General features: G+C 39.3%; 1 protein-coding gene across 1 annotated transcript; it reads right to left on the bottom strand.

Annotated features, from left to right (window-relative positions):
• Window positions 1-3383: 3383 nt before the first annotated feature.
• On the bottom strand, window positions 3384-12548 carry LOC121388987. Its single transcript, XM_041520571.1, has 3 exons — window positions 12545-12548; window positions 9147-10158; window positions 3384-3844 (listed from the first exon to the last, which is right to left on the bottom strand). Exons 1-3 carry the CDS (start codon window positions 12546-12548, stop codon window positions 3841-3843), a joined length of 1020 nt encoding a protein of 339 aa, XP_041376505.1. The 3' UTR covers window positions 3384-3840.
• Window positions 12549-26390: the final 13842 nt, after the last annotated feature.

The following is a 26390-nucleotide window of genomic DNA, read 5'->3' as shown; positions in this document are numbered from 1 at the left end:
TTATTTATTATTATTATTATTATTTTTTTTTGTTGCTGTTGTTTTTAAAGACTGATCACCTGCTCAGATATAAATTATACAGATTTTGATATTTGCTTTTAAATAAAAAATATTTCTATAATTTAGAATGCAAACATAATTGGATGTAAGCATGAAGATCAAGCTGAATGAATTGTCTGTAGTTTTGCAAACAATCACATGGGCGGGCGGGATTTAGCACAGTCAGTGGGGTGCTCACATGAGGTGCTTGCGTCGCAGGATCGAACCACCTCGGTGGATCTATTCAAATCATTGGGTTTTTCTCGTTCCAACCAATGCACCACAACTGGTTAAAGGCTGTGTTATGTGCTTTCCTGTCTGTGGGAAAGTGCATATAAAAGATCCCTTGCTGCATTAAGAAAAATGTAGTAGGTTTCCTCTGACGACTAGCCTCAGAATTACCAAATGTTTCACATCCAATAGCCGGTGATTAATTAATCAATGTGCTCTAGTGGTGTCGTTAAACAAAATAAAAACTTTAAACTATAACATGGACAACCCGCCATAATCCAAAATCAAAATATGCATGTTTCTTGTTCTTTTGAGCATGTCTACGTTCAACCAACCGTGTTTGCAAACTATTTTGACTTGTTTCCCGAAATGGTAATTCAGTTTAATGTGTAGCGTGAAAAACAGTGTAGCAACAAAGTGCTGGAGTTACTTATTATTCCAGTAGCGAATTGGTAGTACTAAACAAAATAACATCCGGTTAGGATAAAGTTCGAGGTGCACCGAATTTTAATAGAACACTTTATACCACAACATTACTGTTTAAATGACAATGAGCTCTGTCATGGGTGGGTTTAGATTATCCCTGTAGTAATGGGTATGATCAGACCTCGTAAAGGCAAATTAGGAAGAAAGTTTAAAGTTTGTTTTGTTTAACGACACCACTAGAGCATGTTGATTTATTAATCATCGGCTATTAGATGTCAAACATTTGGTAATTTTTACATATGGTCTTAGAAGGAAATCCGCTACATTTTCCCATTACTAACAGGTAGTACTAAACCAAATAACTTCCGGCTGGGTCAAAGTTGGAGGTGCACCCAACTTTTGATAGAGAAGTGAACACCACAAGTCCTGTGATTGGTTATAAATGTGGTTGTGTTGGTTGTAAAAAATAATAGTTTTATCTGGGTAAAAAAAAAATGCAATTTTATTTCATCTAGTACCAATGTGTTAAGTAGACTTGTGCTTGAAACATGTATGGGGTACCTGTAAAAAAAAGTACTCGAATTTTGTGCGGAACTAGGGTGGTCATAGACGCTTCCCGTTATCTCAGAAACGAGCAGCTTGACCCCCAATTTTTTCTGATTCACTTTAAGTGTGAGAGGTGGTAGTATTTATATCCGTGGCGTTTATGTCGGTTGATACGTTGCAGGTAGGAGTTTTAGCCATATATGTTACTATTGTCGTCTATGGGATTTGATTTGGTAGTATACACCCAACAAGGGATCTTCGATATGCACAATCCCACAGACTAGACAGCACATACCGCCGTCTTTGATATACCAATTTGGTGCACTAACTGGAACGAGAAATAGTTCAATGGGTCCACCGACGGGGATCGGTCCCAGACCTACTGCACTTCAAACGAGTGCTTTACCACTGGGCTACGTCTCGCCCCCAAATTAAATTAGAATTTACTGTTATATGGCGTCAGACATATGGTTAAGGACCACACAGATTTTGAGAGGAAACCCGCTGTCGCCACTACATGGGCTACTCTTTCCGATTAGCAGCAAGTGATCTTTTATTTGCGCTTCCCACAGGCAGGATAGCACAAACCATGGCCTTTGTTGAACCAGTTATGGATCACTGGTCGATGCAAGTGGTTTACACCTACCTATTGAGCCTTGCGGAGCAAATCAGGAAGAATGCAAAACTATGATAAAAGTTGCCATTTTAAATAAATAATTAATACAGTAATTAAATTAGGTTTTTTTGTTTGTTTGTTTGTTTTTGTTTTTTGTTGTTGCTGTTGTTGTTGTTGTTGGTGGTGGTGTTGTTGTTGCTTTTGCTAAACGAAAAAGTGTGTGTGTGTGGGGGGGGGGGGGGACATTTATATACTAGTAGATTGTCCCCCGGCTTTGAAAAGTGAGGGGGACGCGTCCCCCCTGTCCCCCACCGATCGACGCCCATGCATCGGACATAACCCTCTTGTGTCACTAACCACAAACAACTAACCCACTGTCCTGGACAGACAGCCCAGATAAGCTGAGGTGTGTATGCCAGGACTGCGTGCTTGAACCTTAATTGGATATAAGCACGAAAATAAGTTCAAATAAAATAAAAAACTAGTAGCAGTTTAAATATTTATTATCGAAAATACACAGACACATTTTAATAATTGAACGAAGTATTTACAGTGACATTGGTAGACATTTTTATGAGTAAACAAAACGATACAAATGATGAAAATAAATGAACTAATAAAAACAAAGTAATAAACACAACAAATAACAATTCCATTTTGTTTTACACGTGCATATAAATAATATACATACAAAAATACAATTCCACGAAATCTCCATCATAAGACAATTTGAAAAGTGAATGGCTTTAGTCTGCGGTAACTTTTATCGGCTTCGTTATCTGACATAGACACAAGTTAGGTGTATTAATGTCAGAATTTAACCTTGCGTTAACACTTGAAACCCGTTTTTATACTTTCTAACGTCGAAGAGACGTTTTATACATAATATACAGGCACGGCGGAGCAGGGAGGCTGGGGGGGGGGGGCTCTAACCCCTCCAATAATTCTGAAAATTTTTAATTATTGGTAGTAAATCTTAAGGCGGAAATGAATTTTATTTGTAGAATGCAAGAAATTGCATTTCAGGACATCTAGTTTTCCAATCTCAGTCAGCCCTCTCAATGTCTACTTGCTTTCGCCGTGCCTCATGTGCAGGTACTGTTATTTATCTGGTACATGCTATCTCTCCATAAGGAATAGCTTATGTAACATTATGTTGTTGTTCTGTTCTCTTCTATTCTGTTCTTGTTTTGTTTTATTATTTTGCTTTAATTTTTTTTAATATGTGTGTGAAGCGAGTCGTTAATAAAGTATGCGTATTTCATCTGTCTTTGTGTCTTTCTGTGTGTCTGTTTGTGTGTCAGCCTCGGTGAACTTCAGTTAATATTGTTAAACAGAATATGTATCTCCTTGCAGTTCAACAACAGACCCATGGGCGTACATGGGGGGGGGGGGGGGGTCGATGGGTTCGACCGACCCCCCCCCCCCTGAAATCGCTTTTTTTATAATTTAATATATCTGACATTATTGTATTTACTCAACATAGAAATATATGCCCAATATCTCTGCAATCTATTTTGGAACCCCCCTTTTCAAAATCCTATGTACGCCCATGAGACCGGGAAAGCTACACCTTACGACACAACGATTTAACACAACTTTCGTTCTAAATTTTGTTGGACAAACCCTTAATCAAGCTTGAAAATGTAACGACTACTGTGTGCCCATACTTACCGCGTGGACGAAGAGGGGCAAACGGGTTTTGTGGAGTTGACTTGGTCAGCTGCCATTTTAACAACTTTCGCAACAATATAATGTACAATTGTATGAATCAAAGTTTATGATGTATCTTGTGTATCAATCCCGTCATAATCAACAGGTAAGCATGTAGTGTAATTCCAGTCGTTCTCTAGTGCAGACCGTGGTGTCGTGTACTCTACCAGTAGTACGGGTTTACGGTCAGGAATAACCAGGAATAATTAATTATCGTGTATCTGCGGTTCTCGTCACCCTACTTCTGTGTCCACAGCTGTCGCTGATCTTTAACTGAAATGAACAACAGAATACAGTCATACTTGCTGTAATGGACACTTTGAGAACCCTTGTCTATAGTGGGCCATGGACATGGCAGTTGTATGACAAGAACTTTTATTGGTACATCGAGAGCATTCGAACTGAGAGAGAGAGTGGGAGAGAGAGAGAGAGAGAGAGAGAGAGAGAGAGAGAGAGAGAGAGAGAGAGAGAGAGAGAGAGAGAGAGAGAGAGAGAGAGAGAGAGAGAGAGAACAAAAACAAAATCAATATAACACCATTTAACCCTCCACACACACACACACACACACACACACCCCAAAAAAAAAAAAAAAAAAAAAAAAAAAAACACCCACCAAAATAAACAAACAAACACAATGGAAAAATGGAGAGAGAGAGGGACAGAGAGAGTTACCGGTACTTACTTACTTACTAACTTATTATTTTTAAAAATTTCTTTTCTTTTTGTATGTCTCTTCCTCTTAGCATATCTTAAACAAGTTGCTTGGTCTGAATACATAGGTATGTCTGTATTTATAATGCTGTATTATCAAACAACTTTTATACATATGTATGGCCAGAGTGTGAGTGACACGAGACATTTCTGCACTCAGTTCGTGTTGAATGTTTATATATAATGATATATAGGGTATCACACTACCCAATATGTCTTAATTATTAAGTGAAGCCATTCGTGTTAGTTAAAAGGTATCACATCTAACAATGGTCGCTATTTTAAAACTGCTCATTCATCATATAATCAGTACCTCTTTGAAGATGGGAACAAATATGAGAAAGAAGAAGAAGCATTTAAAACGAAGAAGAAGATGACGACGAAGTTAGACGAGAATAAAAGCAAAGTAAACACACCAGGGCCCAATTTCACAAAGCATCGTAAGCCTAGTGTTCCATGTAAATGTAAATCTATGATTAAATCACTTCTTTGTTTAATTACTATTAAAAGTGAAATAAATATAGTTTGAACTACGCATATTTAATTTTGTTTTGTCCTTAAAGCGCTCCATCTTCTGTAATGATGTAGTATTCTGCGTTAAATAAATGTCAAACACGTGTAAATGAATGACCGGTATAATTGCTAGTCGCAGACGTAAACTTACGATGTTTTGTGAAACTGGCCCCAGTACGATGATGAAGCATTTCGCAACTAAAATCGACTAGTAAGAAATTACACCACAGTCACGCGACATCGAGATAATAGCGATTTTCTTTCTTTCTTTCTTTCTTTCTTTTTATTTGTTTATTTTTTTGTTTATTTTTTTGTTGTTGCTTATTTTAAAACAAGGTATCTGTTAGAAGCGAACCCAAACTATTTATCGCTAATCACTAATCACGGGTCGTTACAACTAATGGTTTGGGGATAATATTTTGGTATTTGGCAGTTACCAAAAAGTGCTAATTACATGTAGTTCCCAACCGGTTGGTTCCTGGCACCGGCCTCGGTAGCGTCGTGGTTAAGCCATCGGAAATAAGGCTGGTAGGTAGCCTATAGGGTTCGCAGTTTTAACGACTCAGTGGGTAGGTGTAAGGCCACTAAACCCTCTTCTCTCTCACTAACCACTAACCAACTAACAACTAACCCAGATAGGTAATGTGTGTGCCCAGGATAGCGTGCTTGAACCTTAATTGGATATCAGCACGAACATAAGTTGAAATGAAATGAAATAAATGAAATTCCTGTTGCCGATAGCGTTAACGTTTACTAATAAAACTGATATAAGGCTTAAAGCAGCGTATCAACACACACAGGCAGTACACCAATAAAAAGTGTGGCACATCGCAATTAATCTAGCTGCAAAAAAATAAAAAAATAAAAAATAAAAAATAAAAAATTAGCAACCCTTATTTTTGCTGAAAATCGCAGTTCCATTTGTGTGGGTACCCTGCAACTAGTTTCAACCTCTGGTGTATACTGCATAACAACTGTACAACAAATAAAAGTGCATTTATTTATTGCTGATGGATTATATTATTTGCACACCTAATTAATGTCGCATATTACGACCAATCAGAGCCGCAGCTGGTTTTACTCCGTAAGTATTTCACAGTTCATCTCGAACTTTTAACACGGAACTTGTTTGTACTATGCAACCAGTAGAGTCACAGCTCATGTTGGACTTCCATGGAGATTTGCTTTGTTTGTACTATGCAACCAGTAGAGTCACAGCTCATGTTGGACTTCCATGGAGATTTGCTTTGTTTGTACAATGCAACCAGTAGAGTCACAGCTCATGTTGGACTTCCATGGAGATTTGCTTCGTTTGTACTATGCAACCAGTAGAGTCACAGCTCATGTTGGACTTCCATGGAGATTTGCTTCGTTTGTACAATGCAACCAGTAGAGTCACAGCTCATGTTGGACTTCCATGGAGATTTGCTTTGTTCATGTTGTACTATGCACCCAGTAGAGTCACAGCTCATGTTGGACTTCCATGGAGATTTGCTTCGTTTGTACTATGCAACCAGTAGAGTCACAGCTCATGTTGGACTTCCATGGAGATTTGCTTCGTTTGTACAATGCAACCAGTAGAGTCACAGCTCATGTTGGACTTCCATGGAGATTTGCTTTGTTTGTACTATGCAACCAGTAGAGTCACAGCTCATGTTGGACTTCCATGGAGATTTGCTTTCTTTGACAGACTTATGGCCCATAGACCTTAGAAGCTACGAAAATGTGTTGGGGGGGGGGGGGGGGGGGGGGGGGGCGGTAAGGTACATGTATTGCTTTAGCATCTTATTCTCAGAATGCTTGTTTAGTTTTAAAGTATGATTTTGGTCTATCAGGAAACAAAACTAAACGTGATCGAGTGAGGGGATTTTTGCAAAACATCTGTCTTCTTTTTTTTTTTTTACACTTCTTTGTCTTGAATGTTAGAAGGCCTAATAAAATGTACTAGTTCATTATGCAAACGAACACGTTTCAAGAATTCCTGATTATGTCCAGCGAGCGACGTAGTGAGGGAGAGTGTGTGTGTGTGTGTGTGTGTGTGTGTGTGTGTGTGTGTGTGTGTGTGGCACGGCCCTCTAATAAAAAGTGTTTTTAAAGCTTAAATTTTATAAAATCATACATACATGCATACACACACACACACACACACACACACACACATACGCTCATACATACATAGATACATACATACATACATACATAGATACATACATACATACATACATAGATACATACATACATAGATACATACATACATACATACATACATACATAGATACATACATACATAGATACATACATACATGTGTGGGTTGCCCCCCCCCCCCCCAATATAAAATCCTGGCAGTGATTATGTCCATGAAAGACTGTGTTACTAAGTCCGTATTCCTTTCTTTAAAATCACCGCACCCCACCCCATGTTCTGTCAGTCTAGGTACGGCCCTATGAACTCGATATTTCTCAAATTAATGCAATAAATCTCTTTAAAATCACCGCACCCCACCTCTAGTTCTGTTAGTCTAGGTACGGCCCTATGAACTCGATATTTATCAAATTAATGCATTAAATCTCTTTAAAACACGTTTCTGATATCGGCTGCCGTAGAATTTATTCACCCTAAAATTATTATTATTTTATTTTTTATTTTTTTACTGGATTTCAATTACTCACCAGTGCCGCTCAGTCTTGGTCGATTTAAATGAATTGATGGTCGAAGGAACTTATGTATTGGATTCGTTGGCAATCAGAGAACTCTTAAGTTAGCAGTTAGTAAGCCTTCAACATTAACCTGAGCCTAGACCTATAGTCGTCGGAAGATCGATGTCTGCAAGGAGGGGGAGAGTTGGGAGGTAACGGGGGGAGGCAGTGAGCTATATATTAATTCGCGCCTTTTTTCTTGGGGACGTATAATCTTCAGAGATGGCGGCCAACGTTTTCAGTGAAGACCTGTTTTTTTAATACATACTATTTGATATGTAATGAAGGAAATGTTTTATTTTACGACACACTCAACACATTTTATTTACGGTTATAATGGCGTCAGACATATGGTTAAGGACCACACAGATATATAGAGAGAGGAAACCTGCTGTCGCCACTTCATGGGCTACTATTTTCGATTAGAAGCAAGGCATCTTTTATATGCACCATCCCACAGACAGGATAGTACATACCACGGCCTTTGATATACCAGTTGTGGTGCACTGGCTGTAACGAGAAATAGCCCAATGGGCCCACCGACGGGGATCGATCCCAGACCGACCGCGCATCGAGCGAGCGCTTTACCATTGTACATCACGAACGGGAATTAGTACAGCAGTGTGTCTAATGGAACGCGCACATCCTTGAGAAAAAAAAGGAAAAATGACTTCCAGGATAACTAAACAAAACGTTTAGTGGTAACTTAAACATGGAACTTTGTATTCCTACACCAGGCATTTCTCAATGACGTTTACACAAACTACTTAAAATGTATTCAAGGTTAAACAAAAGTATTCAAACGGGTATTTTGTTTAAATTATGCGACTAAATTTAATTATAACAACTGACTACAAGTATTTCCCTTTATGCCAGTATGAATTTGAAAACCCCAACCAAAGTGTACAATTTTTAAAGTCATTTTATTTCATTTCAAATTATTTTCGTGCTTATATGCAATTAAGGTTCAAGCACGCTGTCCTGGGCAAACACCTCAGCTATCTGGACTGTCTGTCCAGGACAGTGGGATAGTTGTTTGTGGTTAGTGTAATAGAAGATGGTGTAGTGACCTTACGTCTACCCACTGAGCCCGTGAGAATTCGCTTTGGGTGGGAGCCGGTATCGGGCTGCGAACCCTGTACCTACAAGCATGTAGTCCCATGCCTTAACCACTGCACCACCAAGGCCGGTTTGATAGCCATACAACGTAGCGCAGTCGATTAGCTGATCCAAGATGGTGCCCCCTCTAAAGGCGTAGCTCACATTGTGGGTTACGGACAATATCTCATGGATATCTATTCCACCAAGGTTTAATAAAAGCAGTAACGATACGAGTGATGCCCCTCCGTCATTGTATTCAATGCTATACAAGGACGGAGGGGGATGGGTGGTCATGACTGACCGTTGAACTCACAAAAAACTCAAAAATATCCCAACAAATACACCCCGCCCCACACACACACGCGTACTACATCTAGATGATACTACAACTCAGTACCCTCTCTTCCCCCTCCCCACCACAACCTTTAATATTTTACTGTCGCATCACAGACTCACTGACAGTGTCGTTGCCCCCACCCCACCCCAACCCCAACCCCGACAACGTGTGTGGGGCCCCGAAATATAAAAATCCTGGCTATGCCAATGAACTCACCATATTTCTGGTCCAAGATGGAGGTCCAAACAAAGCTGCTTTGGGAAGTCACAGTTTCGCTGCGTGGGACTAAAAACCAATCCTCCATGATCCTCCTCGCATTGCTTATACATAACAAAAGTGTTATTTTTACACTCGTAATAAAACTGCATTCCTTTGTTCAGGGCCGGATAAAACCCGTCCTCTTTGTCCTCACACTCTGGTGCGATACCACAAGGTGGGGGCGTATTACTGACGTCATCGCACTTGTTGGTGACGTCATTATAAACGGTGTTTTCCGGGCACTTGAACTTGGCCACCATGAACCCTCGCTCGCACTGGAAGTATTCTATACAGTCTTTCTCCCTGTTGGCGAAGAATCCATCGTCTTTGAAGACGCAGGGATTCGACAGGTTCCCACACGGTTTGATGACGTTCTGGGACAGATCGCATCTCCTGCTTTCGGGGTTGAAAACCCCGCTGGGACACATGGACACGCCGGCAAGTTCCCCGGACTTGCATTCCATGTAGTGGGTGCACCTACCGAAAATATCCAAGTAATAGCCGTCGTTTTTCTCCTGGCAGACGTTTGGCAGTTCCAAATCACCACAAGGGTAAGGGACCTTCTCAGGGTTGTCGCATTCTCCGGAGATTGGGTTGAAAATCTCTGGCCTCTCGCACCGAAAAAAACCAGTGAATATCTCCCCTTTACACACGTAGTAGATATCGCATCGGCCGTATTCGTCCGGATACACGCCGTCCCGGCGTTCCTCGCAGCTGGGTCTCCAGCCGCCATTTTGTCTGGGGATACTGTACGGAGTCTCGCAAGCTCTCGTGAGCGGCGAGAAGACGGCGCTCTTGTCGCAGACTCCCTGGAAGACGGTCCTCTCTCGGTAGCACTCGACGAAGAACGGCTTCCACTCCAGGTCCGGCCATGGGTTGAGACCGTCCACGCGGTCCAGACAGCTGGCGTACCTCACCCAGCACGGGATACAGTGGGACGTCTCGTGACAGTGGTTGGCCCTGTAGTCACCTGAAAGAAAAAGAACAAGAACGAGATGATAAAAAATCTTATCATCATCATCATCATTATTGTCACCATCAACATCATGGTCGTCGTCATCATCATCATATTCATCGCCACCATCATCATCCTCACATCATCATTATCATCATCATCATGATGGTCGAAATAAGTATCGTAGTCATGATAATGAACATAAAATACATCGGCTATTGGGTTCAAACTATGGTAAATGTGACTGGGAGGGCGAAACACCGAAGGGGTTACTGCAATGAAGACGACCGGTCATTCCGACTGAGGTAGATCCCGCCCTTGATGCATAACTATAGTTAGAATACATCTAGTGGATTATAATAACGACAACACCCCAGAAGATGATGAGCTAATAACAATCATGCTGATCATCATGATGGAGACGAACTGAATATGATGGATATAATGATGATGATGATGATGATGATGACGACGACCATGATGTTGATGGTGACAATAATGATGATGGTCACAACTTTTGGACACCTGTGTCTTGATCCGTTATATATCAACTGAATACTGGCTCAGGACAATGTTTTCGAGTTTGGAGATTTAAATATTTGTTTTTAAATATTTAAATAATACATTTATTATTATTTCGTTTAAAGATATATTACTGTCATCGCGATTTTATATAAAAAAAAAAAAAAAATTCATACCACATATCTTAGTTCATTGAAACTTTGAAACTTTAAAAACGTATTTTGTACGCTAGTAGTCAGACGGCAATATACAAGGAATATAGAAAAGAAAACAACAGGCGTTAAGGAAACATTGTTCGTTAAAAAGCTAAAACACGTTTCCATTTAACTGAACAGTACTTTATAGTAGACAGACAGGATGGTGCATATAAAAGAACCCTTGCTGCTAATCGAAAAGAGTAGCCTATGAAGTGGCGAAAGCGGGTTTCTTCTCTCAATATGTGTGTGGTCCATAACCATATGTCCGACGCCATATAACCGTAAATAAAATGTGTTGAGTGCGTCGTTAAATAAAACATTTCCTTCCTTTCCTTCCACTGTGACACGATTTGACAAACTAATATGGTTATACTTTTTTTTTTTTTAAATTAAGATTTAATATAATATTTAAGAAAGCAACAGGCGTTAGGAAACGTTCTTCGTTAAAAATGTAAAATACGTTGCCATATAACTGAACAATACTTTAAAGCCGCACACCCTAGTTCCATCCAGCGAAAATAAATTATAATTTGGTTAATTTACAAACCTGTAACACACTTGGATCACGTTTTTATCAAATGGAGTGAAAAAGCAGGTTTTATATCGATAAATACCATGGGAATCCCCATGTCCCAATTGCTTGAAATAATTTTGAAAGTTTGTATTCTGATGTTACCGGTAGATGTCACTCGAAGCACAACAATGCCTACGTCACGACAAATTTCACAGACTTGGGGTGCGTTCTTTTCACCTCTCCTGGACATGTTCCAACTGTTCTGTCCTGGTTGTATCCCCTCTCCAGATATCGTAGGACTTAGCAAAATTATTGGTTTTAAGGGTTTGTAACGTTTTGTATTGAGATACTTACTTGTCTGAACTTTATTGTTACTGAAAATGTTCACGAACTGTGAAGAAAAATCTCACAAATGAACAACAACAAATCGGATGTTGATTGCGCGAACCGTGCACGAGAAAACAAACCGAACCAAAATGATAACGGTCACGTGGTATACCAACGTCTGTGACATTGAAATGGAAATATCCCGTCTAAAAATAGATTAGACCTTGTCTGCTCAACGGTTTTTTCTCAAATGTGCGTCCGTTTTTCAGAAATACGAAAAATGCATTTTGTGGTATTACAAATACCAGGATTACCAGGATTACCAAAAAACACTTCAGGTGAATGGAAATATATATTCTAAATAATAAAATTTAAGTAAAGTGCAATTTTATTTGTGAAAAAAAATGGGTTTAATAACGAAAAACAACGCCGTAATGGTTAACAACTAGCCGTAACTAGGGTGTGTCCCTTTAAGATTTAATATAGAATTTAATAATATAGGAAATCAGGTTAACTGAATTTGCTTTTAATTTCAGAAATTAATTAGAAAGGTCAGAATGCGTCAGCAGTCGTCAGGAAAGTATGCACGTTAATTACTTTACATTGTTTCATTTAACGACGCACTCAACACATTTTATTTACGGTTATATGGCGTCAGACATATGGTTAAGGACCACACAGATTTTAAGAGGAAACCTGCTGTCGCCACTACATGGGCTACTCTTTCCGATTAGCAGCAAGGGATATTTTATTTGCGCTTCCCACAGGCAGGATAGCACAAACCATGGCCTTTGTTGAACCAGTTATGGATCACTGGTCGATGCAAATGGTTTACACCTACCCATTGAGTCTTGCGGGGAACTCACTTAGGTTTTGGAGTCGGTATCTGGATTAAAAATTCCATGCCTCGACTGGGATCCGAACCCAGTACCTACCAGCCTGTAGACCGATTGCCTAACCACGACGCCACCAAGGCCGGTCATTGCTATGAAGAACATGATAGTAATAATAATAATGACAAGATATTAGCTAATAGACAGTTACCTGCCTTTGATAAATGGGCTACGTTTAAAAAAAAAAATAATGGTGTTTTCGAATGTAAAGAAACTTTCGCCATGTAGGATTGGACAAATATAGCTTTCACGGAAATGTCGACCAAGAATTTGAGATGTTTAATCAATACATGAAGTATATAATATCTTAATGGCACACCAGCCAGTTGGAGCTCATGTCCACCAATCAAAACCTTACTTGCAGAATCCTGCCAGTGATTTAAAAATAATTTGAAAACATTCCGAATTATCCTGAGGGTATACGACATGTTTCGTGTGAATTACGAATGCCTATTTAGACCAGTAGAACTAATTTTAATCGGATTGCTAACAACACTGTGTAGTCCCCAATGTCCAGGTAACATTTCGTCTGTAAATAATAATTTAAATATGTGAACATCCTACATCATAGAAATCGTCAAAGTTCTCTTCTAAGATAAGCTTGATCATTTTTTTAAACTATGTGGTCATTTTGTTTATATATTAATACATATTTTTTATGAAGTTTGATCAATTTTGAATGTGGCGAACGTAGTCTACGAAGTCGCGGAAAAAAACGTAATTTTCCGAAATAGAGCACAAAAGTTCTAAAAATGCCCGATGTTCAAGGTTGAAATAATGTCATTTGCATTATAGAAATAATTTTCAAAATATATTTTAATATTGCTCAAACATTTATTATTAATGAATATGTACCACAAAGTTGTAAAAAAAATTGTTATCTCAAGGATGTTTGCAGATTATAAAATGTCCATCTGAAAAGTGAAAGGAAGCCATTTCAGGTTGATCGAGGTCACGTGACCAGTTTTCTCAATACTCATTGGTCCATTGGTAATGTTTACAAAACAAATCCACGTGTAGTAGTGAAAATAATTTGTTCTGATTTGATTTTTGTTAGCTAGAGAAAAATAAATTGGTACAATTAGTATTATTAATAAGAATAATTATTGTTATATACTGAATTTATTTTTAAAAATAACATTTTATGCTAAATTTGCCATACAATGGTTTATTTACCAAAGTACATACACAGTCTGCCGTACATAAACATATGTTCAACTGACGATACTTTCTCAATGGCCTCTTCGTGGCCTCTTGAGTATATAAGAAGATGTTTAAAAACCCTACATATTTACAATTGCAAGAATGGCTGACTTAGAATGAAGGAAAACGATATTCGTCAAATTTTATGCGTTAAGCGATATCTATACAATAATAATAATCTGTTTCCAACTAGTCTTCTTTTTGAAATTGTTATCAACAGTTGAAACCGCCAAGTAAAAGTTGTTTGATTAGTTCGTGTCGCGCGACACAAAATAGAAAAAATTTCCTATCGGTATTGTGTCGTTGGTCGACTACATCAATATATCGCGCCGTACGCGTGCGGTTAGGGTGCAGCAAGTGAAATTAATGGGTTTTAAAAAAAAAAAACTTTATTACAATGGACTAAGGAGCATGCAAGACGCACTTTACCTATTGATATCCATAAACCCGCTGTGGCCACTGGTGCTATAATTATGAAATGACGTAAGAAAGAGAAAAGCATATGACCTGTGTCAGTTCCATGGAATATCACCATCCATCATTTTTCGAGAATGTCGTGGTTCCATAAATGTCGGAATGACAGAAACGAAGGGAAATAGCAGGTTCGTACCTGTAGGGGTGTAGGGGTCGGGGTGCCGGGCGATTAGTACAGGGAAGGAAGGAAATGTTTTATTTAACGACGCACTCAACACATTTTATTTACGGTTAGGTACGGTTATATGGCGTCGGATATTTGGTTAAGGACCACATAGATATTGAGGGAGGAAACCCGCTGTCGCCACTTCATGGGCTACTTTTTTCGAGTAGCAGCAAGGGATTTTTTATATACACCATCCCATAGACAGGATAGCACATACCACGGCCTTTGATATGCCAGTCGTGGTGCACTGGCTGGAGCGAGAAATACGATCAGTACAAAGAATTACAATCAAAAAGTTAATGTTTGTTTCAACAGAGCACACATGTCTTGATCATGATTAGTATCGACTGTTGGATGTCAAACATTTGCTAATTCAGACATTTATATTCTTAGAGGAAATCCGCTATATTTTGTTCCCATTAGCAGCAAAGGGTATTATAAATGCATTTACCCACATACAGGACAGTACATATCACTGCCTTTGATACATCGGTCGCAGGACACTGGTTGATATAGAAAATAATGAAACAGAAAATGGGTCCAGTGACGAAGTTTCGATCCTACGACGAAACCAGCGCATGCGAGCGCTCTACCTACTGATCTAGATGATCCCGCCCGTACAAGGAATCAAAATACTGATAGTCCGTCCCATCATTCTATAACAATGTTGTTGTTGGTTGTGTAGATAATTTTAGTTTGGTTTGACGTAAGAAGAAAAGTAAACGTGTTTTGGAAATAACAAAATAACAAAATAATAATAATAATAATAATACGATTTTTGTGTGCAATTTACAAATCAATTGGCTTAGAATTAAATAACTTGTAGTAAATTCCATGGTATGAAAAAAGACGTTTCCTGTGGGACGGACTATAGTTACTATATAATGTAATATAATATATCATTTTAAAATGTTGTTTTCTGCAGGTGGACACAATAAAAAGCAATTTAACCAAAATGGATTTTGTTTTCTCGTATTATATGTGGCCATCTGCATCTGCCTTGGGGAGGGACGTAGCCAAGTTGGGTCTTGGATCGATCTGCCTTGGGGAGAGACGTAGCCAAGTTGGGTCTTGGATCGATCTGCCTTGGGGAGGGACGTAGCCAAGTTGGGTCTTGGATCGATCTGCCTTGGGGTGGGACGTAGCCAAGTTGGGTCTTGGATCGATCTGCCTTGGGGAGGGACGTAGCCAAGTTGGGTCTTGGATCGATCTGCCTTGGGGAGGGACGTAGCCAAGTTGGGTCTTGGATCGATCTGCCTTGGGGTGGGACGTAGCCAAGTTGGGTCTTGGATCGATCTGCCTTGGTGAGGGACGTAGCCAAGTTGGGTCTTGGATCGATCTGCCTTGGGGTGGGACGTAGCCAAGTTGGATCTTGGATCGATCCCCTTTGGTGGGCCCATTGGGTTATTTTCTCGTTTCAGCCAGTGTACCACGACTGGTATATCAAAGGTCGTGGTATGTGCTATCCTGTCTGTGGGATGACGCATTAATAAATCAACGTGCTCTAGTGGTGTCGTTAAACAAAACAAACGTTTGCCTGTGACTCCACTGCACCACCCTAGATAGTAGACCCGCCCCTGAAACGCAGTATTTATTCTTCAAATGTCAAGTGCAGATTTCGACTGCAGAGATAATAATTGATTTACATAATCCCGTTACAATTCGTTTTCTTTATGAAAATAACGAATTCCTCTTTTATAATGCAGAACGTGTATAGATGTACCGTTTCTCTTTCAAAGCTGTATTCTGGGGAATATTTCATTTCATTTCAATTATAGTTATTTTCGTGCTAATATCCTATTACGGTTCAAGCACGGTGTCCTGGGCACACACATCAGCTATCTGGGTTGTCTATCCAGGACAGTGGGTTCGTGCTTAGTTGTTAATGGTTAGTCAGATAGAAATCGGCGTAGTGGTCTTACACCTACCCATTGAGTCTATGCCCGATGGCTTAACCACGACGCCACCGAAGCTGATGTCTAATAATTAATGTTGTTTGTAATACTCGGTTATCTAATTGTTATAATCTCAATTGGCATACTTTATTATTTGGTGAGTCAAACCTAGAGCGTTCAAGATAACATATTATATTTGAATCGGTTCACAACTTCCTTATACATAGCAAGCGTTTCGAGAATAATTCATCATTCATCATCTAACTGTGGCGGGACGTAGCCCAGTGGTAAAGCGCTCGCTTGATGCGCGGTTGGTTTGGGATCGATCCCCGTCGGTGGGCCCATTGGGCTATTTCTCGTTCCAGCCAGTGCACCACGACTGGTACATCAAATGCCGTGGTGTGTGCTATCCTGTCTGTGGGATGGTGCATCTAAAAGATCCCTTGCTACTAATGGAAAAAAAATGTAGCGGGTTTCCTCTCTAAGACTATATGTCAAAAGTACCAAGTGTTTGACATCCAATATGATTAATAAGTCAATGTGCTCTAGTGGTGTCGTTAAATACCCATTGCGCTGTTAAACTCTTCTCTGGGTGGGAGTCGTACCGGGCTGCGAACCATGTACCTACCAGCCTTGAGTCCGATGGCTTAACCACGACACCGCTGAGGCCGACTGTAGCACGTTTTCTTAATATGTAAGTATTTTCGAATAGATTGTTTCTTCGAGTAACGCACCATTCTTCGATTTCTTTTACAATCAATGCTTTTAGGGAAATATACCTCGCTTAATAAATACATTATTACTGTTGTTGATTATCTAAGAGAAGTCAACAAGACTGCAGATTAGATAATTAGGAAACTTATAATAAAGATCGTAATGTATTTCAGACTGTTACCTATTTCATTTTCGTAACCTTTTCAAACCCTATTTCCATTACAAGAATTAATATTAGCAACGCATTATAACGTTCTTGTAAGTTACTACATGTATAAAATTGCTAAATTCGCTAGTCATGGTGTAATTTTGTGCTGAATGTTAAAAATTGCATGTGTATTACAGCATCATTTACTAAAGATAAATGCAAACACAACCAAATACTCGCATGCGTTTGAACTATCGACGTCCCCATACTATACTAAAAGGCAAAAGTTATTGTAACATGGATTGTTTGGAGTAATAAATTTGTGAATGGATTTATGGATGTAAACCAGAGAAAATGTGCATGAAACAGCTCGAAGAAATGCAACCAAGCAGTTGTTGCAGCGATTGCATGCTTTATGCAAGAAACATGGAATATTCGGGAGAAATCATGTCCAGTGTTCACCATAAAAGGCCAGACATTCAGTCGCAATTCACTGCCACTCTGTTCAGCCTTCAGAAGTCCAGAAGTCAGAAAAACACCATTAGTGAACTGTTTGATGCAATTTGGTCATGCCACGCCTCAGTGAAAATGACAGATGGCGAGTCATAGGGATGCTTGAATCTGGGACCTCGCAGCGTGACGTCGCACGTCAATTCAACGTCCACAGAAACACCATATGACAATGTGGCAACGATATCAACAAAGCAACCAGGTCAGGGACCGTCCCCGTAACGGCCGACCACCTGTGACAACCCCTCGCCAAGACGCATGGATCTGAACCACGCATCTGCAAAACATGTTCCAGCCAGCAACCCTCACAGCCCGTACCATCCCTGGCAACAGAAGTGTAACAGACGACGTCTACGCATCTACGGCATCCGTGCAAGACGCCCAGCCAGAAGGCCAATCCTGACGCCAGAACATCGACGTCGACGTCTCCAGTGGTGCAGACAACACCTGCGATGGACAGCACTTGACTGGAGATGTGTCCTCTTCACTGATGAATCCTGTTTCCTTCTCCACAGATCTGACGGCAGGACACGTGTCTACAGACGTCAAGGTGAACGTTACGTCACGCCATGTGTTCTTGAAGGGGATCGTTTTGGAGGTGGTGGCGTTATGATATGGGCTGGAATTACAGCCACAGGCCGGACCCAAATGGTTGTGATTGAAGGCAATTTGAATGCTGTGAGGTATCGAGATGAATTTTTGCAAACAACTGTGATATCGTTTTTGCAACAGACCGGCCCCGGGATGACATTACAACACGATAACTCCAGACCACACATTGCTAGAGCTGTGCAGCAGTATCTGAATCAGAACGATGTTGATGTGCTACCCTGGCCTGCCAGGTTCCCAGATTTGTCACCAATCGAACATGTCTGGGATGAAATGGGGCGACGCTTGCGACGTCTTCCAAATCCTCCAACAACACCACAGGAACTCTGACTGATCCTTTCTCAGATCTGGAATGGCATTTCCAGGAACTTTCTCCAGCGTTTAGTGTCCTCAGTGAGACGACGGTGCCAGGCCTGTATCAGTTCTCAAGGTGGACACACTCGCTACTGACTGTGTGAACTTCGCTCTGGACCCCCTCTAGTGATGTGGTTCATTTGCATATGGCAGGTGCGCCCTTTTCATGAACTATTGCTCGTTTCCATACCTTCGAATATTTCTCTTTCCATGTTATAACGTTTCATACACGACAGTAAAAACTTACCACCAATTATCTTTGTGTGTCACAATAACTTTTGCCTTTTAGTATATATACAAATCTGTCGGCAAATCTCTCTCTCTCTCTCTCTCTCTCTCTCTCTCTCTCTCTCTCTCTCTCTCTCTCTCTCTCTCTCTCTCTCTCTCTCTCTGATTGTTTCTCCCCGCCGCAACCAGTGCTCCACAACTAGTATATCAAAGACCGTGGTATGTGCAGTCGTGTCCTTCGGAAAGTTCATATAAATGATCCCATGCTGCTAATGGAATTTTTTTTTTTAGCGAGTGTCCACTACGAATCAAAATTACCTAATATAAATCAATGTGTTCTAGTGGTGTCCTTAAACAAAACAAACTTTAAAAAAGAAAGTTTTTAGAGTCCATTTGCGTTGGTCGGGGACCAACCACAGAGGTTATGTAAACTAGCCTTTAAATAGAGTAGCCTTCCATGCTAGAACACTTTAGCACACTGTTTAGGTGTCAACTATATAGTAATAAGATCTAATATTTAAGGAAGGAAGGAAATATTTTATTTAATGACGCACTCAACACATTTTATTTACTGTTATATGGCGTCGGACATATGGTTAAGGACCACACTGATATAGGGAAAGGAAACCCGCTGTCGCCACTTCGTGGGCTACTCTTTTCGATTAGCAGCAAGGGATCTTTAATATGCACCATCCCACAGACAGGATAGCCCAAGAAATAGCCCGATGGGCCCACCGACGGGGATCGATCCTAAACCGGCTGCGCATCAAGCGGGCGCTTTACCACTGGGCTACGTCCCGCCCCCATCTAGTACTGATGCCTTCTACCGCCACATAGGCTACTCCTGTTACTAACAGTAACGTATCTTTTATACGCGTATCTCACTGCAAGGGTAACACAAAGCACGCGTTGTGATATCCCATGTTTTGAGCAATCGTTGTATATAAATTTGATAACTCGAAGATAACCCCTATAGGTGGTAGTATATCTCATAGCACATCAAAGAATGAAGGAAGGAACGAAGGAACGAACGAAGGAAGGAACGAAGGAAGAAATGAATGTACCCGTCCTGGATACATCCACTGGGGAATTTCGGATGTGCCCAAGACAGTCGTGCTTGAACCTTCAGTGGATGTAAGCACGAGTCAAATGGTTGATTGAATTAATGGTTAACGACACCCCAGCACAAAAATACACATCGGCTATTGGATATCAGAAAAGGTAAGCATATGGGAATATTATTTACATTAAGAATACAATTTATATAATTATATACAGAGCTGTGGCGAAAAGTATATTATAATATAAATATCAAGGGAAAGTGTATTTTAAAACTTTGTATAAAAATCATAGAATTTAAAACATTCCAAAACATTTCTGTTGCCAAATATATTGTTTCTCGTCGGCTTCAGATGATTACACTCCACCAAAATGTGACGTACAGTCAGTGCACGCTAGTATATCATAGGGTCAAAGTCGAAGTGCCGTAACTTTGAATGGCGCATTGAAAAAGACACGACTACCAATAGAGAGATATGTGACATGACTTCTTGTCATAAAAGTTTTTCATTTGGTCATTTATTAGATTACTGTAATTTAATTCCAGGAACTAGTGTCAGTGTATTAGTTTGTGCTTGAAACGTGCGTGGTCCATCTAAAATTGTGATGACAATATTTGTGCGGAACTATAGCAGTGCAGTGAAATGCCGTCCACAGACGTACGGGTTCCTGTTTTTGTAAGGGGGGAGAGGGGCAGGCTGCCCTTTGCCCGAATTAAAAGAAAATGCTTGAATCTGGACAACATTTATTCATATTAGCATTACTACCAAACAACTATATAGGGTTGCAAACGAATCACTACGCATTTGTACATGGATTATTAATTTTGATGATGATGATGATAACTTGATGATACCACTAGGGTTTCGAACACGCATATCCCGAATCCGACCTCCGATAAAATCGGTGACCTGACTCGGGATGGAAGGGGGGGGGGGGGGGGGGGGGGGGGGGGGGGGGTAGAGTTGAAAATGGGCAGAATTTTGAAAGAAAAAAAGTTACAAGCCAAAAAAAAAAAAGAATTGACTGCTCAGCCGAATATTTATATAATTTGGAGCATTTTAGAAGGACAGTCCAAAATTAAATAAGAGAAAGAAGAGAGGATCGGACTATTTAATAATAAACAAAAAAGAGTAATTTCAACATAAACTTTTGAACGCAGATCTAAAAGTTTAAAGTCCGATCGATATGTCCACGTGAGTGGGTGCACAGCTTATAGGGACGAGATGGGTTGCATCCCGTCAAGAAAACCCCTAGATTGACAGTCGATAGACGTTGAAGGTGTAGTGCTGTGCTGAAATACAGATCTTGAGAAGCCGGATCCGTCTGAACGAGAGAGAGTATCAGACTAGGCTATAGTCCAGTCGTCATGGGTTGGTATAGTGGTGCGGACGGGTCCGACTCCGGAGGATACGAGATGGTATTACTATAAAACAAAGTAAAGTCTAGAAAAGAGTAGAAGGGGCCGACCCCGCTTCCTATTTCTTCTTAGAGTGGGGCGGTCAATCTTCCAGTGCTGCTAGGACAGGCTCGGACATGTAGAGACTAAACGCGAACAACCGTGGCGTTCTGCAGAATGGCCGTCATACGAGTCACGAAAAAACAGGTCAACATAGTCAGTCGGAGAAATGACGTGGAGGCGAGGAATTTCGCTAAAAAAGAATCCAACCTGGTGGTGCAGACTGTCGAAACGAGAAGCGTTCCAGCGTTCAATCAGTTCCAATGGCCGCATACATCCCAGTAGAAAACTTCATTTCGCTGACAAAAACAACAAAATGAAGCATCCCCAAGTCGAGCACACGAAAGCACGTGCAGTGTGCACCAGCGAAACAAACACGTCTTATCGCGTGGAGCTCCAGACTGGGAATGATTAATTTTGAGGGTAGAATGATGGGAAAACATGTACATGGTAAAAAGGTCTACGGTTAGCACATTTTTCCTGAATATCTGTATAATTTTTGCCCGAATATGAGGCCGCCCCCATTAGAAGACGTTTGCTGGCGTGGCGGTTTATTTTTAGATTAAAAAATCATTTATGACGCGCATCCGTCTAAATATAGACTAGTTATTTGACCGTCTGTGACCGAGCCGGACCAGACCATTACAGAGAAGGGGTGTACTCCTACAATATTTACTTGTGCACTACAGGACAATACTGCTGCACGTTGACACTCGGAGTTGATTGTTTGTGTAACAGGGACATTTTAATCTGTACATAATGTTTTATTTTGTTTATTTCAGTTTACAATTAGTTTATTCTTTCTTTCAGACTGACATGCAAACTGAAATAATTATAGTTCACCTGACTCTTGCACACACTTCACCATCGTTCGCGTCACGGCAATCGGCCACTACGTTTTCAGCAATAACTTTACTTCTAAAAAAAAAAAAAATTCGCTCCTATTTTTTTTATTTTTCAAATAATTTAATGTAAATTAAAAGAAACAATAGTTCTTTTTTAAAATTTCAAAAAAGAATTCTAATTTTTTGACTATATGTCGTCCCAAACTAAAATAATCAAGGAAAAAACGAAAAATAACCCGGATTTGTTTTTAACGAAATTTATAATATAATAATATATCTTTACTCCTTTGCAATAAATAAAGAATTCCTACAACGTATTAAAATTTGTTAATTTAGGAGGGTTGAGTTTCATGAATTTCACATAAAATGTGAAATATCGAGTTTTCGTTAAAATCTTCAAAACACAACCACCTTAAATTGTAAGATATGTCTACAACATAGTAATTTTAATTGAAGTTTGTGGTTGCTATGGTTATGAAAATCGAAAATTGTCTAAAAAAAAAAAAATTCTTTCGCTATTTTTTTAATTTTTGAAATAATTTTATTTAAATTCAAAGAAAAAATTAATTGTTTTTGTTATTTCCAAAACGTCGATCCAAACTAAAATAATAAAGGAAAAAAACCTACTCAAGACTGCTAGCTGTTTGTGGTATAGGCCCACGAAATGCACAGAACACACAAGTCATCCACACCTTGCATCAGCAGCAATGGTACAGCCCACGCATGTCAGATGTTTACCGAACAAAAGACACACAAAAAACACCTTCGTGTCGTTTATAAGACAAAAATTACAAATATTACACATTTAGCATAATCTACAATCAATCCCAAAGTCATAAGAGCCCATAAAATCGAGAAATTGATACATTTGTTTACAAACTTTGACGTTTTCACTAAGTTCGCAACAGCAGGCATATGGAGTGCGCATGCGTTGAGAGTAAGAAAGTTCGTAAACATCACTTTTTTCAATTAAAAAATGACGGATTATAATCTGCACCAATCAAAAAAATATTTACACTGATAGCTCGGCAAGTATCTCAGGCATTAATTGGCTAGCGAACTGGGATGAAACCGCCTCCTGTCAAAATGCTTGACACGGGGAATCCCTTCGAGTCCCCGATTTTAGCAGGGAATCGTCAAGCTTTTCCATTAGGAATGAAATTTAAACGATTTAAAAACATGAAAAATGACGGTGGAAAACTCAATCAGAAAAATATAACAAAACTATTTTCGGGTAGAAAAATGGTTAAAGTTCCATATTCTTTAGAAAAAACATGGACTGCACAGAAAAGGTGGGTATATTTGATATCAAAATAAGGGGCCAATCAGAATGCACGTCCTAGTTCATGCGCGATGGCATATTGGTTCCAAATGCGGTTTTACGTCATAGCACGAAAATCTCAGCTAAAATGGACGTCATACCGCGGGAAAATTTAAAAAATCGACACGCGTACGCTGACCAGAGACCATTAATGTATTTTGTTTAGCCTTATATCAGTTGTATTAGTAAATGTTAACATTATCGGCAATAGGATTGATTTGGTCCGATGGAACCAGCAGTCATGCTGTTCGTTGCTAACTATCCTAGTGTTTAGCCATGTTTAATGACGCCGCAACAGTTCAAACACTGGCATTTTGTTATACCAAATGAAGTTACCACATAACTAATTATTGCCTATATATGAGAAAGTACACGGCAAATGACTTCCGCCACTAATTAGGCCTACAATCTTGAATTCGATTGGTTATTTCAGAAACTATTTCCCATACACATAATTATGTCATATATTATAATCAAACACTTAATGATGTACAGCGCAGCAGGCATAACATAGAACACTTCAAGGAAGTAATATCCTTTGATTGTGAAAAGTCAAGCTTCCTGTCTATCTGCAGACATAAATCCATTAATCTATTAGAAATAATTAAGTCTCATACAAAGTCGTAATTCCGTTGATACAACATATTATATCTTTACAGAATGTATAAAAATGGCATACATATAATAAACTATTAAGAGTAAAAATGTTCACTGTGAACAATGTTTGACATTTACTGTCTTGCACTGAAAAGACTGCATTGTGTTTGCTATCATAGTTAATATGTCTGTATATTTTCGATGTGTTTCGGATCGTGTTAAAGGGACATTCCTGAGCTTGCTGCAATTTTTAAGATGTTATCGACTAACAGAAACTTTTTAACGATTGTAATTAATTATTAAATATATTTTCCTGCATAAAATATTATACACGTATATTAAACGTGTTTTTGATCGTTCTAATATTTGTACTAGGTTAAATTTCAAGTTATTTCCTCAAATGTTTTGGGTTTTTTGTCGTACGCACGAAATTATTTGTAGACAAAATCCAGTTTGGGCTTCTTACAAATATTAAGACGACCAGAAACACACTGAATATAGACACTGACATTCTAAGCAAGAAAATATGTTTAATATGCAAGTTTAATCGTAGAAATATTTTATTAGTCTTACAATGCAGCACACTCAGGGATATCCCTTTAATGTTTGTAGTATCCCAAACTTCATTTTATTCCCTAATACTTGTTTTCGAATGTACTGCTTTATTGTCAGTTGTAGATTTTACAAACAATAGGAAGGCAGGCTGATTTTTGCTCGAATGAAACGAAAATGCCCGTACCTGGATAACAACATTTATTCATATTAGCATAACTATCAAACAGTTATATTGTACATGAGTTATAACTAATTTTGCGGAGAGAATTATGGAAATACAAGTTTAAAAGGTCTAAGGTTAGCACATTTTGCCAGATTATATGTATCGTGTTTTCTCGAATTTAAGAATTTGCTCCAGCACTAAGGGGCAGTTTGCCCGCCCCCGTCTCGTACTCTTTTGGACGACGATAAACTCATTGTACATACAGTCAACGAAGTTCTAAACATGAAACTATATTTAATATTTAATTATAGTCATCAACTGGGCCATATTAGCCGTAAACATAATACAATAGTCGGAAACATCGTTAAACCCGAACGGAGCAGCACAACCGAAATTATCTGTGAGTTATTATAAGGGCGAGATGTGTTTTTAAACTATAATTTCTATACATGTCTATTTGTATGTTGATTGAAAGGTTACACGCACTTGCTATAATTGTATCTACTTTCGTCACTATTGTATACACCTTTCACTTTGCTCTTTTTCTACGAAAAATGTCAACTCAGCAGGCAGAACCTGTAATTATTAGGAGTGACGTTAACAATAGCCCTGCGTTCACAGTTCAATGTCCTTTCGTGGTTTTAGATCTTGTTTTCGTTTTCCCAAAATTGTTATTCTTGACAAGAGCCCCCTCAAACGCCCACTGTTTGATGTCCATTCAAAACACACCACAACTAATAAATTAGTCTTCATGTGTACATTGTAGCATAAAAAGTCCATCTGGAATTTCATTTGTACACTGTAGCGTAAAAAAGTCCATCTGGAATTTCATTTGTTTACTGTAGCGTAAAAAAATACATCTGGAATGAAATGCGGTCTCGTTAAGACAATTGATTCGAAAAAAAAAAAAATGCCAGGATTTCCGCTCGGCTTTAAACACTTAATTAGAGTTAACGGCCTTGGTAGAGAGACTGGTTGCTGTATTTTTTTACCGGAAGTTCCGCTAATGTTGTTTCGTCGAATGGCGTCTCCTAATTACCGTATTTAACCAGATTCGACTTTGATCCTGAAAATGGAGAACGGTCAGAGGTGCATGTGTTGTATTTTATAATTCCGATATCGAGAAAACGCCACTGGTTTGGTATCAGCTTATAATTATCTTAGTTATACGTTTGCAAACCATATTGCTGATTACGCTAATGGTTCGGCTCATAAAAATGTATGGCCGGCCAGGATGGACAAGTGAACAAGCGATCGATAAGGTCGGGGTTCGTGTCTCAACGACTTCTCTTTCGATAACTACTCATTATTAACAGAGAGCCCTGATTGCTGACCTGTGTCACCAGAACTGCGTGCTTGAATCTTTTCTTTTTCTTTTTATTGTCCCCAGACCATTAGACAGTACCACTACCAGGGTTGGGGAGCCCAGATACACCGCCTTACAATTTATCTTACAATTAATATTCATGCATGTTTAAACATACATGCATATAT

The sequence above is a fragment of the Gigantopelta aegis genome, chromosome 2, assembly GCF_016097555.1.
Source record: "Gigantopelta aegis isolate Gae_Host chromosome 2, Gae_host_genome, whole genome shotgun sequence".
Taxonomy (NCBI): Eukaryota; Metazoa; Mollusca; class Gastropoda; order Neomphalida; family Peltospiridae; genus Gigantopelta; species Gigantopelta aegis.
Note: the sequence above shows the minus strand (reverse complement) of the source record. Positions and strands in the feature narration are given on the sequence as shown.